The 16,736-nt window shown below is 47.1% G+C and overlaps 8 protein-coding genes across 8 annotated transcripts; 5 read left to right on the plus strand and 3 right to left on the minus strand.

Annotated features, from left to right (window-relative positions):
- Positions 1–403: 403 nt before the first annotated feature.
- Positions 404–2,270, plus strand: L199_004216 (uncharacterized protein; the record flags this gene model as incomplete). The annotated part of the gene is made up of 6 exons (XM_064889944.1): positions 404–564; positions 641–746; positions 795–1,204; positions 1,265–1,841; positions 1,901–2,040; positions 2,093–2,270. The coding sequence occupies 6 exons, from the start codon at positions 404–406 to the stop codon at positions 2,268–2,270; spliced, it is 1,572 nt and encodes a 523-aa protein (XP_064746016.1).
- Positions 2,271–3,073: 803 nt separating this feature from the next.
- Positions 3,074–4,829, plus strand: L199_004217 (uncharacterized protein; the record flags this gene model as incomplete). Its single annotated transcript, XM_064889945.1, has 6 exons — positions 3,074–3,219; positions 3,274–3,393; positions 3,451–3,698; positions 3,762–4,139; positions 4,192–4,305; positions 4,363–4,829. The coding sequence occupies 6 exons, from the start codon at positions 3,074–3,076 to the stop codon at positions 4,827–4,829; spliced, it is 1,473 nt and encodes a 490-aa protein (XP_064746017.1).
- A 606-nt stretch (positions 4,830–5,435) lies between these two features.
- On the minus strand, positions 5,436–7,094 carry L199_004218 (GTP-binding nuclear protein GSP1/Ran; the record flags this gene model as incomplete). The annotated part of the gene is made up of 9 exons (XM_064889946.1): positions 5,436–5,453; positions 5,705–5,831; positions 5,893–5,939; positions 6,004–6,041; positions 6,194–6,236; positions 6,300–6,559; positions 6,624–6,647; positions 6,744–6,771; positions 7,044–7,094. 9 exons carry the CDS (start codon positions 7,092–7,094, stop codon positions 5,436–5,438), a joined length of 636 nt encoding a protein of 211 aa, XP_064746018.1.
- Positions 7,095–7,563: 469 nt separating this feature from the next.
- L199_004219 (uncharacterized protein) lies at positions 7,564–10,011 on the plus strand (the record flags this gene model as incomplete). Its single annotated transcript, XM_064889947.1, has 11 exons — positions 7,564–7,603; positions 7,670–7,737; positions 7,788–7,919; positions 7,969–8,296; positions 8,345–8,394; positions 8,555–8,722; positions 8,865–9,053; positions 9,097–9,447; positions 9,626–9,664; positions 9,715–9,825; positions 9,871–10,011. 11 exons carry the CDS (start codon positions 7,564–7,566, stop codon positions 10,009–10,011), a joined length of 1,617 nt encoding a protein of 538 aa, XP_064746019.1.
- Positions 10,012–10,035: 24 nt separating this feature from the next.
- L199_004220 (uncharacterized protein) lies at positions 10,036–11,767 on the minus strand (the record flags this gene model as incomplete). Its single annotated transcript, XM_064889948.1, has 8 exons — positions 10,036–10,505; positions 10,566–10,711; positions 10,943–10,975; positions 11,030–11,108; positions 11,152–11,163; positions 11,265–11,355; positions 11,409–11,416; positions 11,479–11,767. 8 exons carry the CDS (start codon positions 11,765–11,767, stop codon positions 10,036–10,038), a joined length of 1,128 nt encoding a protein of 375 aa, XP_064746020.1.
- A 294-nt stretch (positions 11,768–12,061) lies between these two features.
- L199_004221 (uncharacterized protein) lies at positions 12,062–13,586 on the minus strand (the record flags this gene model as incomplete). Its single annotated transcript, XM_064889949.1, has 11 exons — positions 12,062–12,073; positions 12,139–12,195; positions 12,263–12,313; positions 12,363–12,482; positions 12,536–12,556; positions 12,617–12,715; positions 12,766–12,971; positions 13,017–13,135; positions 13,182–13,354; positions 13,419–13,454; positions 13,521–13,586. The coding sequence occupies 11 exons, from the start codon at positions 13,584–13,586 to the stop codon at positions 12,062–12,064; spliced, it is 960 nt and encodes a 319-aa protein (XP_064746021.1).
- A 293-nt stretch (positions 13,587–13,879) lies between these two features.
- On the plus strand, positions 13,880–15,214 carry L199_004222 (uncharacterized protein; the record flags this gene model as incomplete). The annotated part of the gene is made up of 8 exons (XM_064889950.1): positions 13,880–14,275; positions 14,334–14,399; positions 14,464–14,567; positions 14,619–14,710; positions 14,779–14,865; positions 14,925–14,977; positions 15,032–15,109; positions 15,170–15,214. The coding sequence occupies 8 exons, from the start codon at positions 13,880–13,882 to the stop codon at positions 15,212–15,214; spliced, it is 921 nt and encodes a 306-aa protein (XP_064746022.1).
- Positions 15,215–15,572: 358 nt separating this feature from the next.
- On the plus strand, positions 15,573–16,731 carry L199_004223 (uncharacterized protein; the record flags this gene model as incomplete). The annotated part of the gene is made up of 4 exons (XM_064889951.1): positions 15,573–15,747; positions 15,806–15,972; positions 16,034–16,377; positions 16,449–16,731. 4 exons carry the CDS (start codon positions 15,573–15,575, stop codon positions 16,729–16,731), a joined length of 969 nt encoding a protein of 322 aa, XP_064746023.1.
- Between the last annotated feature and the right edge of the window lie 5 nt (positions 16,732–16,736).

Below are 16,736 nucleotides of genomic sequence, written 5' to 3' on the forward strand. Positions count from 1 at the left end.
ACGTTTCAGGCTTCCGGTGTGAGCGGCATAATACCAGTCACCACTGCGATTCCCATACCGCCACCACATCTGATGCCGTAACCCCGCCCTCAATTGCCCTCGGTACTCAGCGACTCTTGCTCAACATACGCGACAAGCGATCTACGAGGAGCTGGTTTCCGATTTGACCCTTCTTATCATCTACGATGCTGCGCAGATCATCCAGTCCCATTGACGAGGGTACATCCGCGCTTATACATATAACCCGACCAAAAGACCCTTTTGCAAGATACTTGCCCGTTCAAAAGAGAAATTTACTCGACTATGAGCCAAATCGATATATACACCCCTCCTGAGATGTCCCCAGTTCATCAACGCGCACTTTGCTCTTTCTTCTGCAAGCCAAGCACTCGTGATTTCGAAAATGGCCGAAAAGAAGGATGACACAATCGTGGGGGGCTACGCCGAGCCTATCGTCACACCCCACCTCGACTCAACTGGGTACACTGGTACACGGCATGCCTCAGGCCTCCAGCGGGATCTCAAATCCCGGCACATGGCGATGATCTCTATCGGAGGTGTCTTGTGAGTGGGAAAATACCTCCACTTGTAGATCTTATGCGGTATCTGGGTTGCGGCAATTGACCTCTTGAACTCGCAGGGGAACTGGACTATTTTTGTACACCGGAGATGCGTTGGTCAACGGAGGTCCTCTTGGCTTATTGTTGGGATTCATATTCATGGGTTCGGTTTGTTACTCGGTCATGGTGAGTACCTGAATCTTCCGTGTTGATCATTCGCTGAGGCACGAGCAGATTTGTCTTGGTGAAATGGTAGCATTCTTACCTCTACCTGGAGGACCAATTGCCTTAGCCGCTCGATACGTCGATGAGTCGCTGTCGTTCACCATGGGCTGGTTCTACTGGTACACCTGGACGATCTTCTTTCCGTCAGAACTATCAGCTCTCGCAGTGCTCGTCAACCTCTGGGAGACTTCCATTAACAATGCCCTCTGGATATCCATCTTCCTCATCGTAGCTGTTGGGATCAACATGCTCGGTGCTGGAGCATACGGTGAAACTGAGTTCTGGTTGGCAACGATCAAAATTATCATGATCACAGGACTGATCATCCTGGGAGTCGTTATCTCGGCAGGTGGTGGACCGAGTCATGACAAGATTGGATTCAGATACTGGAGGAACCCGGGGCCATTCGTTCAGTACATGTGAGTCAAAGCAGATGTTGATGACCAAGAGCACTCCGGCTGACACTCGCGTCTTGGCAGGGATATCCCCGGTTCATTGGGTCGATTCCTCGGCTTCTGGGCAGTCCTCACGCAAGCCGCGTTCGCCTATGTAGGGTCTGAAATAGTTGCTATCGCTGCCGGAGAAGCCAAAGATCCTCGTCGCAACATCCCTCGAGCGATCCGAAACGTATACATCAGGATCATCCTCTTCTACCTTGGTGGAACATTCGTCATCGGCCTCACTGTCCCCTCCAATGATCCACGTCTCGCACTCAATGCCGGAACAGCACTCGCTTCACCGTTCGTCGTAGCAATCCAAACAGCTGGAATCAAGGTCTTGCCATCGATCATCAATGCGGGTTTGATCACCTCTGGTCTATCAGGCGCATCATCGGAACTCTATACTTCTTCGCGAGCTTTACATGGACTTGCAGTAAACGGCCACGCTCCTGCGTTCTTCGCTCGTGTCACCTCACGAGGAGTCCCCGTCATTGCCATTGCGACTTGCGCTATCTTCGGCGCTCTTGCTTATATGTCCCTTGGATCCAGTGCTGGTGTTGCCTTTGGATATTTCGCTGCCTTGGGTTCGGCTGGAGGTTTGCTCATGTGGTGGGCGGTGAGTCGTTGACGGGATTAAACCTATCTATTGTCGATCTAATAGTTCTCTGTCTATAGATCTGCTTCACTCATATGCGATGGGAAAGCGGCGCCAGAGCGCAAGGCATCGATCGATCAAGTCTACCTTATCACAACCCGCTGAACAAGTATGGTATCGCAGGGAAGTATGCAATGTTCTTCATATCGCTGGTGCTCTTGTGAGTGGGTTTCATGTACTAGATATGGCATGTATATGCTGACACACTGCAGCTTCTCCGGATGGTCGGTCTTTTACACTGATTCCTGGGATACGGGTACATTCTGTACCAGCTACCTTCCGATCATCCTCTTTCCCTGCGTGTACATTGGTCATAAACTGCTGCGAAAGACTAGCCTAATTCGGCCTGAGGAGATGGATTTCAACGTGGTCATCGAGGATATAGAGTAAATCTTCCTAGGTGGATTGTCATAGAGTACTGTGTAACAAAGTTGAATACTGTGACTGTCTCAATTGCGGGGCTAGGGAATCTCTGTGACACTGGACTTATCATTCCAAGCTATGGTATGCTGTAGAGATCTGAAATCTTCCAGAATATCTGATTCTCACCTCCAGGAGATGGACGGTCGGCGAGCTATGAGAGTCTAGAGGTTGGACATTTTTGGAGGAATTCTGTATTTGCCATAGTAAAATTCGAACCTTGGAAAATCTGGAGCTCCTGAGGTTCTCGGTAGCTGATCTGTAATGTACCACCTGCTTCCGTTTCCCCATATCTCAGACACATGGTCATCCCGTTTGTGTGAGGTATCACCTACGTTTTCTAGCAGAAACTGCGGATTACGATATTCCACGGCAATAGCAGTTCCTAGCAGGCACAGTGGCCCCGGTGCAAAATTCATGCGGGGCATAGCATCCGGTCCGACCCTCGAACTTGGGATAACATCTGTCCGCGATCACCTACCATTTATGGACTAGCACTCTCTATGTCCTCGTGATCTCATGATCGCAACGGTTTCACCGTATGAGCAAGCGATCTCTTGATTACATTCAAACCTTTCTTTTGTAGGTGTTTGAGCGATGACGATGTTCGGCATCGGAACGCCGCAATGAACAAGAAGATCAACGGCTCAATGATTGGCCGCGTCGTGGTCCGGAGACATGAACAGTCGAGCATATATATGTCGACCGCTGCTCCTGCAAAATTTTCGGACGTACCTCCATGATCCTCTCAAGATCAATTGACTACAATCATAATGTTGAGCAAAGACCTCGCCCTGTTGTCACTTCTTCTACCCCTCGGTGTATCGAGCTATGTCTTGCCTCGAGACTCGGCCGTCAAGTTCGATGTCACAGCTGGAGATAAGCGACCAATCTACGATGCTGCTCCCGTTGGTCTGTCGTAAGTTAGGTTTCTTGGCTGTTGAATTGATGGCACCTGCTAATGGTCTTATAGACTTGAGTTCTTCGCCTTCCCAGGCTATGTACAAGATGTTGCCAGTACCAGCCAGTGTTTTGCAAACCTGGACGCAGCTTCTAAAACTCAGACAAGAGTTCGTATCGGGGGAACAACGCAGTAAGTCTCATCCGCTCTAAATAGGAAGCGTCGAAGCAGGGCGCTGACCCCCAACAGAGATCGAGCATTGTATGACGCCACTTTGACTTCCCCGGCCAAATTCGTGATCCCTACACCAGGTGGTGCTCCATCAAACCTGACCTATGGCCCTTCTTTCTTCGATCTGGCCGAGGGATTGAAACGTCCTGTAGTCTTTGGACTGAACAGACGATTGAATCAACTCAATAATAGTATCGCTGCGGCCAAACAAGCTGTCAAGACGGTCAGCGGGCTATTTGCATTTGAGCTTGGAAACGAACCGGATTGTGAGTGCACGATTGCTACACCTTTCGGTCTGTGTAACTTGGCTTGACTCACCTCGAGTGTAGTGTATACGTCCGCCGACCCTATCGCGAACAAGCAAAGTTGGACTCCTGCATTGGATGCAAAGATACAGATCGATTGGCAAAAATCCGTGTCCAGTGCATTAGGCAAAGATGATATCGTTCAAGCGGGCGTATTCCTTCAACCACCCAAATTCTCTGTACAGGAGCTAGCCCCACAGGAACAAGGAAATAACACTCTCCATATCGTCAAAACATTCGCCGATCACGCCTATCCTCAGAGCGCTTGTGGAGGATCCAAAACCGACCTTGCTACTTTGATGGAACACTCCCGTGTCAAGGCTTTCGTCGACAAATTCAAACCTGAAGTTGAAGCAGCAGTGGCCGTCGGGAAGCCAATAGTCTTTGGAGAGACCAATTCTGGTGAGTGAAATTGACACTCGACGGGAGCTGATCTTTACAGCCACCTGCGGAGGGGGAGGCATTTCCCCTACTTTCGGGGCTGCAATCTGGCTTGCGGATTATGCGCTTCAAGCTGTCAATCTCGGGTACTCACGACTGTACTTCCACCAAGGTACCATTGGTAATAGTGAGTTGTTTCATGATGATCTTTGGCTGGGTTACTCTGCTTATCCGTCTTTGGCAGGTCCATATTCCTGGTGGGGCGCGACGAAGGTGTTCTCTCCGTACTACGGAGCGCTCTTTGCTACTGAGGCGCTGTCGGGTATGTCCAGCATTTCAGCGCTCGATAACGGCACCACTTCGCTGGCTGCCTATGGCTTGTACGCTGAAAATAAAAACGTACCGAAGAAAGTGGTCTTGATCAATACAGACTATTATAAAAACACGACTACCACGGGGCGCCCATCACAAACATTTAGCCTTTCTGGCCTGGGCAACAATCTCCAAAGTGTCAATGTGAAAAGATTGACTGCGCCTTACGCAACGAGTCAACAGGAGCTTGGTCAAGTACCCACTTTTGGTGGAGTCAGCTACGACAACTCGACATGCAATGCTGTCGGCGATGCGAAGTTCGAGCAAGCTGCCGTAAACAACGGCACTGCAAATGTCAAGGTGTATTCGAGTGAGGCGGTCATAGTATATATCTCTTAGGTAGTTATATATAACATACGAAAACATTGGCTATTGTAGGTCGTGGAGTTAGGATCGATGGTCCATAAATCCCCATTGCCAATAGTTGAGCTTGGAAGCGAAATTGAAGATCTGAAACAAGAAAAAAGACAGATTATAATGAAAAAGAAACCTGGAAGTGAAATTGAAAATATGCATCTGAAACTTTACTGAAATGATCCGACCCCGTTGCACCAATATGGTGGGAACGAAACAAAGTCAGGAATGATAGCCTCCCCGCTATTGATCTTATGGGTTATAGGGGATTTTCCACTCGGGGTCTCAGCCTCTAGAGGGAGTTCTGGGACGAGACCTATACCATTCAATAATTTTCGGCCGGCGAGAGATGGTTAGGAAAGCCCAATCACGATCCAGCGATAGAGACGCAGATGTACTCTATGTCGTGGACGCATATGAGGGTATCGACGAATCCCGAAGATGGAACGAGAGTAATAACAGTTGAAAGTGAGTAAACGATATGAACATGTATTCATGAGTAACGTGTCTACATATTTAGCCTCCCATTCCTTCCACATACGACAATAACTCTACCCCGTCTACGGTCACAGCAGGATATCGAGATCACGTTTAGAGATCGGCGTCGTCCTATTGAAATGTGACACCATATTGTCAGTACGATTCTCATGTTCGCAGTGGGGAAATTACATGAGTGGCGCCATCCATAAAGATCAACACTTGAGGAAGCAGAAAGTACGCGATTGATTGTGATATTGCATATCTAGCATAGAGGTGAAGGGAAGATGGCAAAGAAGTGAAATGAAAGAATAGAAAAGCAGGAAGATATTGCACTGGTGACAGAAGCAACGACAACGAATATGGGGAATATGCACACGTACCTCGTCGGGCAAAGGAGCGTTAGCAGCTTGTTTGAGCTCTTCCTCATATTTGGCGATAAGGGCTTGGTCGACTTGGACTTCAGGGGGAGCAAGAGCAGGAGCAGCAACGAATTCGAGGGATTGGTTGCTAGAAATAATTTTCAGTTGACGTGATGATGGGAACGTTTCAGAGTTTGGAATACACTCACCCGACCAATTTTCTGGCGAGCCAAAGGAAAGGCTTCTCGAAGTTGTACTGAAAAAAGGGACATAGGTTAATTGCTGAAAGATACATAGATCATGTCATGCTGATGACTCACGTTGGATTTGGCAGAGATTTCGAAGTATTGGAGGTTCTCTGTTGGATTTGCCCAGTCAAAACGTCAGTCATGAAACAAGAGGACTACGAGAATGGCCTTTCTTCGTGAAAGAATGCGCGTGCAGATGTGAAGATGGAAAAGGGAGAGAGCGCGAAGCACGGAAATCTTGCTGCAGAGGCTTGTGACGTACTCTTTCGGTGGAAGGTGACATTTCCGGTCTTAACTTTTCTTTCCTGTAAATTATCGATGTCAGTGGGGAAAGCTGGATTATGAATTGTGAGGAGACATAAGATTACCTTAACATCGACCTTGTTACCACAAAGGACGATGGGGATGTTCTCACAAACTCGCTCGAGATCTCGGTGCCAGTTGGGGACGTTCTTGTAGGTGATACGAGAGGTAACATCGAACATGATGATACCACATTGACCTTGAATGTAGTATCCGTCACGGAGACCACCGAACTTCTCTTGACCGGCGGTATCCCACACGTTGAAACAGATGGTACCGAAGTTGGTGTGGAAAGTCAGAGGGTGAACCTCCACACCGAGAGTGGCTGAAAAATACGCAATCGGCATCAGTCTATGTCTCGAAAACTATAGGGGGCAAGGCCAACTTACCGATGTACTTTTTCTCAAATTCACCTGGGTGCATTTGTCAGCGAAAACAGACCTTTTTAAGATTGAAGGAAAGAGCCGCGCTCTGGCCTCTTGTCCTCTGAGCTAGAAATCATTACTAACCAGTCAAATGTCGCTTGACGAAGGTGGTCTGCACAGCAATTTGCAAACAATGTCAGTCATACGAACCAGTGGCGAAAGCGGATACGAGATAAAACATACCTTTCCTAATTATCAGAATATGGTAAGATTGGATGGTGTCAGTTCAGTCATGATTATTTGTTCCAAATCGACAGATGTTTTACATACCCTGCGTTCAAAGCCATGATCAGCACACGTCCGCTCGCATCGACAAAGGAAACGTAAAATGCAAGGGACTGAACAGAAGTGGGAGGTGTAGCTCAACGAAGCAGAAAAACTCACGGTACCACCATCTCCACATAAGACCAATTTGAAAGTCGCTTGGTTCTCCATTTTGACAAGTTCTTTTTGGATTATGAGTCGTGATTAGGGATGCCTGTGATCGGTGGGATGACAATCAAGGTCTATCTATATGATCAGTGTTTTATCAGAAAGGGAAAGAAGGGAGAGGAAAATGTTGAACGAAGAGAGAGAGCAAAGTGGTGTTGGTGTTGGTGAGCGTGTTTGATATGACTTGGAACACTCCATAAAATCCTATCTGCGTCACTTATTATTTTCACGTCTCATTAATCACATTTAATCCCATACAACGTGGATCCTGGCCGTTCCGTTGTTTGGCTACATTATTTGGTTGTTGTGTGGGGTCTCCACTGCTGCTACTTCTGCATCAAGAGATCTGCTATTCTCTCATAGCTATGCAATATATCTTATACATCCCCCAGCATACAATACAACTGTCAAAGTAGCGGTATACATCACCTAGGGTCAAGCATGGAATAGATCACGGGTCCTATCGTGAAAGATGCAAGACATCACCAGCTGGCTGAAGGCTGCCTGTCGAGGTTAGTGAGATCACTCACCAACAATCCCTATCTATTCTGCTCTGACTTGCGACGTGTACCTTCCAGATCTCTCCCCGACGGAGATGGTCAAGCCTCCAGAGCTTACTATGCTTGATGCCATGAACGCCATTCAGGTGTGTCTCAATCCTGTTATACCTTCGGGCACTGACAATCACTCATCTAGATGATGGATCCCAAGATGGACACCGGTGCGGCCGACTTGCAAGGATGGAGATCATCTCCCATCTACAGCCCGGCTGCATCTCTCTCCCCAGCGGACCTCTGCTGGACTATGGATAACATGCTAGCTTTAGACGTAGGTACTTTCTGCCCGATCCTCGATGAATCAGGCTGATATGACTTAGGTGGCATGGTATCGAGGTGCAACTCTTTGTCAATCAGTTTACACTGCTCTCCATTATCACAATCCTCATCATTTGGCAGGTCCGCCTCAATACACAGATACTGATCATGAGTCATACCTCGTTTACCTTGTTCTGCGAGCCTACGTTCTGCTATACTGCAAAAGTATCGATCTGGCATACACCGAATTCGCTAAAGGTCACGTCAGAGATGGAGAGGATTGCTGGCTTGATCACTACGGAGTTGCTGTTCGCATGAGCGACCCGGTGGAGGCTGTGGTAAATTTGGCCAACGAAGCACTAGAATGGCTCGAGCATCAGTATTCTCCAGGTAAGTCTAGCATTGTACCTTCGATGTCCGTCGCTGATCCTGTAACAGTGTCCTATCACTGGTCTGATCAAATGTCAAAACGTTTGATACACCGACGAGTAAGTCATGGTTGTCATATGGAGCTGACGAATCCAGAACTGGGTACAATATCTGGCTTCAAGCTCCGAAACGTCAACATCATGCAGTCCTCTTCTGCGAGTCATGAGAATAGCCTCAGATGGCATTGAGTCAATGACGGACTCCTCAGATGTAGCAAAGGCTGCTTTCGACTCGTCAATTCCTTCGTATCTGCGGCAACATATGCCTCTACCGGAATTCGAACAGCCAACGCAAAGCTTGGCCTGGAAGGATATGAAGGTTATGGTTGACGAACTCATCAATGTGGAAGCAATTGTGTATCGACAAGATTCGTGGGATGCGTGGACAGTGAGTTGTGTAATTGGTAAGGACTCCACTGACAATCAGTGCAAATTACATGGTTTAGGTTGGAGTTCGACTCCACGGATCCCTTTACTACGCTCTTTGATCAAGGTAAGTCGAATTTGCGTATTATCTCGCTGACAATTAGACTCGATTCGATTTTGCGTGCGACCAGGTGGTTGGAGGCCGTCACGGGAACAATCGAGCCGTGCGAATGCTCATCTTTGAAGAGACTGGCTATTCTAACGCAGCAGTACAAGTGTACGACAACGTTACCAATGGGGGTAATGCAGCTGTAGATCATCAGATGAATGTTTGGAAAAATCTGGTTTCAAGTGTATGTCACCAGATGCGTGATAGTAAGCTGATACATCATCCAGTACTTGACCACTACAATGTCGACCTTTCTCTCCAATCGATCGCGTCAGTTCAGGTCTTTTTCGATTTTGTCGGCATCGTGGAGAGAGAGAGCAGCTATGGGAGAGTATCTCTCGAAGTATCGGGATCTATCGGAGATCACCCAAGTCGTGCATGCTATTCGTCTGGATTGTCTTATCGAATCCAACTTAGCGGCGCTTGACTCAGACCTCGTGACGTCTCTGGACGAAGCTGAACTGTGGTGGTGGATGCAACAAGTCACTTCTTCCAGAATACACATGTGTCAGCGGTCGCAGTCATGGTCATCCATATGGGCCAAGTTGTGGCTCGCCTTGTCTTCTGCAATCTGTTCGGTAAGTCAATCAGCTTAGAGACAAGCTGATGGAATAGCTCTTGACCATACATCTCATACATGATGGTGGTCCTGTTTACTCCGAGGCTCGATTCAAGTTACGGCACAAGCATACGTTGAAAGCAATCTATCTTCCTGACGGGAAGAAAGCGAAGAGTGGATTGACACCAAGCTTTCAGCGCTTTCAAACGGATCAAGAATCGCTAAAAAGGATTCAGGTGAGTGTGCAAAGACATGCAACGCCTACAGCTAGCTGATAAGGATATAGCCAACAAAGTCGCTCAATGATGCCCTATTGAAACTCAATGAAGCTTCTCAATGCATTAGACAGATCATCGAAATGAAACGAGAAGATACTGCGGATTTGACCGATTTTTATGTAGGTCAAACAATAAGTCAACGTCGCTAACGATGCTAATGACAGAACCCAATAAAACTGTTGGCCGAAGTTATTGAGCATAACAAGAGTGTGTTGGAGAACCATGGGGATTTGTTCTCTTGGGACAAAAGTGCAAGACGTGACGGTCGAACTCGATGGATGCCTAGGATCAGGGGTGATGCATAACATGAATAGTATTGCCTGAATTGTCTATGATTGGGCTTGTCCAACACCTACTTCGAAACCGTCCACTTCTGCTTCTCCGTCAACTGTCGCTGGCTCATCTATCACCTGACCATTGACCTCCGCTTCATGCCTTTCTTCCCAGATATTCGTATCCGCTCGACCTCGTTCCGCAATCTTCTTTACTATAACATCGAACACCTCCTTAACGTCGTCGATAGGTATTTTGAGACCTTCTGCGACCTGTTCTACTGTTTTGCTTTTGCTGACAATCTCAGCTGCTTGTTTTCGCTCTTGCTTCGACATGTTGGATATAGGCGGTGGAGAAGCTTTGAATTGGGTTAAGAGGAATTTGGTGTTTCCCCACGGGTTGTTGGTATGCTTCGCGATGGCGAGCAGTTTTGGGACGACTTCTGTCATATTACATACCGGTCCAGTGGGCAGGAACACAGAGGGGTTACGTTCTGCTGCACGAGCAAGCATGACAGAATCGGCATCTGACGGGAAAGTCAGCTAAGGATTTATCTACACATTTCCATATATTTGACCATACTCACTGGTCTCGGTTCTGATCTTCTCCCAATTGGCCCAACCATCACCATCTCCATTACAAATTACGGGTAAACCGCGTTGCTTTCCTAAAGCTACTATATCTGCCAATCTTTCCCATAAAGCTCGTTCTGCGGGTCGCATATCACGGGTTCTGCAATGCACAGTCAAGTTGCGTATGCCCGTCCGTATTATACGAGAGACAAGGAATAAAGTGGATGGTTGGGTAGGGAGCAAACGGATTTTGCATGATATGGGCAAAGGGATAGAATCAAGCAGAGCGCGAAGGATGTTGAGTAGGATATCAGGTGTAGATAAAAGGGCAGCTCCCATACCGGAATGCGTTCTTCATGTAAGTAAGCGTCTATACTGACCAGTAACTCACGAGAAAGGCTTGGGACAACCGCAATTCAGATCACTAATAGCAAAGTCAGCAATTGTTACAAGTAATCTAGTAAACAGCGTCACTCACATCCCTGATACATCCTGTTGAACTATCTGAGCAGCCTTCACGGCGAGCTCTGGATCGGACGACCCGATCTGGAAGATGACTGCAGATTCACGTGAGCTCAATTCAGGTGATTGTAGACTTACGATAGGGCTTCTCTATTGGATGAGTACTGAAAATCGGACCCTGTCCCTTGTGGTACGTGATGACCCCAGTCACAGCTGTTTGTCAGCCCAGAGCATGCACAGAACCAACTCACGATCAACGGTCCTTTCTGATCCTATTATAGCTTTATCTACTACTTCGGGTGACCACACTAATCCAGCTCCATAGTAAAGGGATAGAAGTCGCTGAAAACGGGATCAGTCTGCTATGTATGACCTCGTGGAAAGGCGAGACATACCGTAGGTACTGATGAGGGTGCTCGAGTCAGTCATAATGCATTGATGAGTTGCCTAGAGTAAGGTACTCACAGGTTCCTGTCCTCACCATAGGTGCCAGCACCAACTTATCGCGATAATTCAGCTCGTTCTCGTACGTTTTAGGAAATTCGATAGGCAAAGACATTTGCTCTTCTACAAGTTCAGCTTCATTCGGTTGATCAGCATCAGCGGATACGCTGGGCTGATTATCATCGGATGTAATGAGGGTAGACAGTGATTGTGCTTGTCGAGGTGGGCTACTGGTGTGATCTGTCTTGAGCCGCTTGACTTCTCGAGCGTCCCGAGCTGGAGAAGGACTGCGAGCGGTTGCAACAGGCATGAGGAGGGTGCGGAATGGGCGATATGTTCTTATTGGTCTCGAGGAAAGCAAGTTTCGTAGAGCTGAAGCCGGCATAGGCAGCGCCGGGGCAGGTAAATAATATATATGACTTGAGAGGAGAGCAGACCTGTTAGTTGTGAATGCAGCAAAGAAAAATGTTGGGACCACAAGAAGATGTTGTGGGTGGCAACAAACAAAGCAAGGGTCACGTGACTTGGCATATCGCCTGTAAGGTGTATGTCTGCACGATATACAGATAGAGAGAGATATGCATGTATGTATGTATGTATCTACCTATGCGACTCGCTGGATATCGGATGTATGACGTTAGCCTGCCATACAATGGCTGAGTGCTGATGGAGATCACTCACATAAGAACCATAATCCTTGTCAGGATCATACACCTCCCACCTCGACGCAGGGAATATCTAATTTGAACAACCCAGTCAGAGCCCCATCCAAAAAGCAGATTTTATATCCCAATAGGTAGCTTACATGTTTATATCGATTGTACCATGATCTCTCAACGACTTTACCAGCGTGTGACTGCTCCATGTCAGCAGGCGACTACGTTAACCTTTGGTGGTCAACTCACCTCATCCTTTTCCACTGTCGCATCCGCTAGCAGACGCACATCGTCGTGTACATCAAAGTTGAAAAGAGGTCCTGACTTTCCTCGAGCTTTGTTGATGATGAAATCGTAGAATGTATAGTGCTGAACAGATCGGTCAGCGAAACATCATACGGACCAGAACAATTGGTACTGACATGTGGAATAATAAGATCTTCCTAATTACACGACATCCACTGTTAGCAGTTGGTCTTTTGAGATCAGTTAAAAGAACTCGCCTTAATGTACATCAAGTTCTCAACACTAGTACCACGAAGCTCTGGGAACTGCTGACGACACTTGTTCAGGAATGTGCCAATGTCGTCCCCTTTCTTGCACTAAAAAAGTCATTAGTTGCCTATCTTTCGACTATCCTATATACGCTTACCTCCACACTTTTCCTGTGACCACTACCATCCCAGAAAGAATAGGTAATCTCGATGGTCTCTGCTTTAGTCTTCTCCTGCTCAGCTAGCCACTTCTTGCGTAGCTGTTCCCGTTCTATCAGCTCCCTCTCTTCTCGCTGACGATCCGGAAGGAATGATGTGTCGACTGCAGGGTTTTTGCTGAATTTCTTCTTGGACCTCGTTTCATCTGGAGTATATGTCAATAAGAGTTGCTTGGCCGATTAGCACTCACCATCTTCATCCCTCGTCCGTTTGTCGCCTACAGAAGCGTCCTCTTCCTCTTCATCTGCAAATGACAACTTTGACTTTTCTTTCTTTTTCGTTTTCTTTGGTTTCACGACACCTTTCGTTCTACAGACGGAAGTCAGTATATGCGATCTGTCATGATATGACTAACCCTTTATCCGCGGCGACTTGGGCTGCCAGCTGCCTCTGACGTTCCTCGAGATCATCTTTGGTTTTCTGAAATTCTGAGAGCGTCACCAGACCGACTGTCGTTTTGATCAATCTTTCATCTAAATTTTCCGTTACTCCGATAAACTTGTTAACCGTATGATCCTTCTCGGCTTCCTGTGTGGTCAGTCAGGCATCTATCAGCAGGTGTATGCTACGTCGATGTGGATTCTCGACGTACCTTCAACAAAGCATCCTTCTGACGTTGGTGTTCGGCCTAAATGATCTTAGAATAGGTAAGTTAAGATACCAATCGCGAAAGCCATGACTCTGATCGACTTACGGCTTCTCGTTCCCGCTGTTTGGCGAGGATGAGATTCCTCCTTGATTCTTCTGGTGGGCCTGACATGCTCAAGTGCTTAGCTGATGATTGACAGTGGTGTCAATAAGTGTCGAATATCATATCATATGCATCTAACAGATCAATCACATTGCTGTCATGGCATGCATAGAACAACAAAGCTGGCCAATTACGTAATAGGAAGACTACGCGTGAGTTGTTACACAGCATCAACACATCCCGTACATAGCAGTTTCATTCCATTCATATTTCAATCTTAACCTCATATCTTCATATCTTCATATCGATATATCTCTCACTATCGACACACCGATACTGACAGACATATATCACTGTTCACCATGTCCCATCAGTACGGCAACACTTACGCCGATCCGTACAACCAGCAACCACAAGGGTATTACCACAACAACGACGGTTATGACGAAACTCAACAACACCCTCCTCCTTTCCAAAATGAAGGCTATACCTATAGCAATGACTCCAACCCATACGGTGAAGAACCTCGATACCCCTCATACCCCGCTGACCCGTCGGTAGGCGATTATCAACCCAACTCAAGTACCGAGAAAATGAACGATGAGGCGCAATATCAAGAGAACACCCAGAGAGCACAACCGGGTCGATCAGGACTAAGGCGACCTCCTGTGTCTATCGCTGAGATGGGACCACCCCCTAGGAGTACGGGTATCTTGCGGATGTGGAGGAAAGATGAAAGGGGTAAACAATGGTCAAGGGTGAGATCGATCAACACAACCTTTCCATCTCGAGACATGGTGCTCATATCTTACATAGGGTGGTGGTGTACGGATGTCATTGAGGCTATGTTGCTGCTGTTTCACCATTGGTATCATCTTGGTTGTCAGCATTATTCTGTCAATCATTCTCGTGAGTGACATACTTATTGAAAAGCGCTAATGATCAGTATATCCGACCCCCAAGTTTCGCTCTTAATAGCGTGAACATCGGCTCTTCGCCCGTCTCTCTTACCACCAATGGTCTCACTGTCAGCTTTGACCTCAGTATCAGGTAAGTACCACATCAACTACCTTCAATTCTCGAATGCTGACGTCTCGACAGTGTTGCCAATCCCAATTGGTTCAATGCGGATTTCAAGGAAATCACCGCGACGGCGCAGTATCCTGGTAACAACACCAACACCTTTGGAGGGGGTACATTGTACAACCTTAACTTTGTCGGATATACTCAATCGACCTTTGATTTCCCTTTCACCCTGAAGTGAGTTTGTGTGAGGTTCAACAGCAGCTGACAATCAGTTACACTTTGGCCAAGGACCCCAATCAGGTCATCCTCAAGGATCTGATCAGTGAGTGTAATCGTCTTGAAATGAATGCTGATGATATCTAGGTAAATGCGGTATCTCAGGTGGTACTAAACAAGATATTACAGTAGACTACGACCTCTATCTCAAATTAAAGGTGAGTACAGACCACTGGAACCCTCTTGCATACGCTAATCTCGACGCAACACAGATCCTCGGGGTCACAGTCAGTCCCACTATCAGCAACAGCGCAAGTTTCGAATGTCCTATCACCGCTTCCGATATTCAGGTAAATGGTCTCGTATAATGACAATCTCGCATAATGTACAAACGCTGACTTGTTCTCCAGTCGATCATTGGAAGTGATTCCTTGTCTGGTCTGATCGGGTCCTAGTGTAATGTCAGAATACATCAACTCGGTACAATTATACGCCTATCCCTCCCTGTAACGTCTTTTACGTATATAGCCATGCTATAAATGCCTGAAATGTTTGTGATTTTTCGATGCATGTAAACGGACAATCTATATATCTATCTGCTATTCCCATTTAGTGGTACATGTGCTTGCTTGCCCCTTTCATTCACCGGTGCCCTCCGGCCCGGCAGATCATCCAGATTGTCACCTCGATGGGTCTCCCTCCACTTCTTATCCTGTATATATATTCTGAACAAGCTTCCAATAGGCTCCCTCTGCCTGTTTTTCCAGATACAATCATTAGTCAGCCAGTCCAATTGAACATCGTTGATCCAATATGAGCGCGCCATCATCCTTCACTAGCAGAGAGGCCCTTTCGGAGCGACGATTGCAGGACCCCTCGAAGCCTGCTCCGCAACGTAAGAAGAGAGTCATCGTTACTGGCGGATCTGGAAAACTAGGTCGATATATGGTTAGAGAGATGGTAGAGCATGGCTGGGAAGTTTGGAATCGTGAGTGATACCAGTCCTGATCATTCTGGATACATCTCTGACATTCATACTCTCTCAGTCGATGTCAGTCCGCCAGCACCTGAAGAGGCCAAAGTTGCCAAGTTTGTTCATGTCGATTTGACAGATTATGGACAAGTCATCGCTGCTCTTTCTGATCTTGACTCGGGATATAAAGGTGTAGACGCTGTGATTCATCTTGCGGCCATCCCATCTCCTTCTCGAGCAGTGAGTGAGAGGTTGTGCTCATGAAGTCATGCACGGGGCATAACTGACCATGCGATTGTAGCCAAACCATGTCATCTTCCATACCAATATCCGACAGACCTACAACATCATGGAAGCTGCCCGTGTACTCAACATCACCAATCTCGCAATCGCCTCTTCAGAGACAGTCTTCGGTATCCCCTTCTACCCTCACATACCGGAAAGGCTACCTATCCGCGAAGATGCCGAGAGACCAGAATCAAGTTATTCTCTCGCCAAATTGCTAGGTGAAAAGATGGGAGAACAGTACACCCGATGGAATCCTGAAGCCAAAATCATTAGTATCAGATTGAGTAACGTCATGATACCCGAGCAGTATCTCGATTTTGAGAACTGGCAAAATGACCCATGGACCCGGGCCTGGAAGTGAGTATAATTACCATTTACAGGAAAGTCTGACTGCGTTTCTCATCGCTGATGTGTAATCATTCGCTTAGCGGCTTCTGCTATATTGATGCAAGAGATTGCTCCCAAGCGTTCAGGCTTGCTATCGAGTCTTCGCTCAAGGGTGCTCACGTTTTCAACATTGCAAATGCTGACAACGCATTCCGAGTGCCGACTGCTGAGCTTATGAAGAAAGTTTTCCCTGACACCAAGTGGGAACCTGAAACCGATAACCCAAGAGAAGGAGGTATCAGCATCAAAAAGGCTCGAGAGATGCTTGGGTACGACCCCAAGTACGACTGGCAATCGGAGTACGAAAGGTTGACAAAGAAGTAATCACT

This window comes from Kwoniella botswanensis, chromosome 1 (assembly GCF_036426115.1).
Source record: "Kwoniella botswanensis chromosome 1, complete sequence".
NCBI lineage: Eukaryota > Fungi > Basidiomycota > Tremellomycetes > Tremellales > Cryptococcaceae > Kwoniella > Kwoniella botswanensis.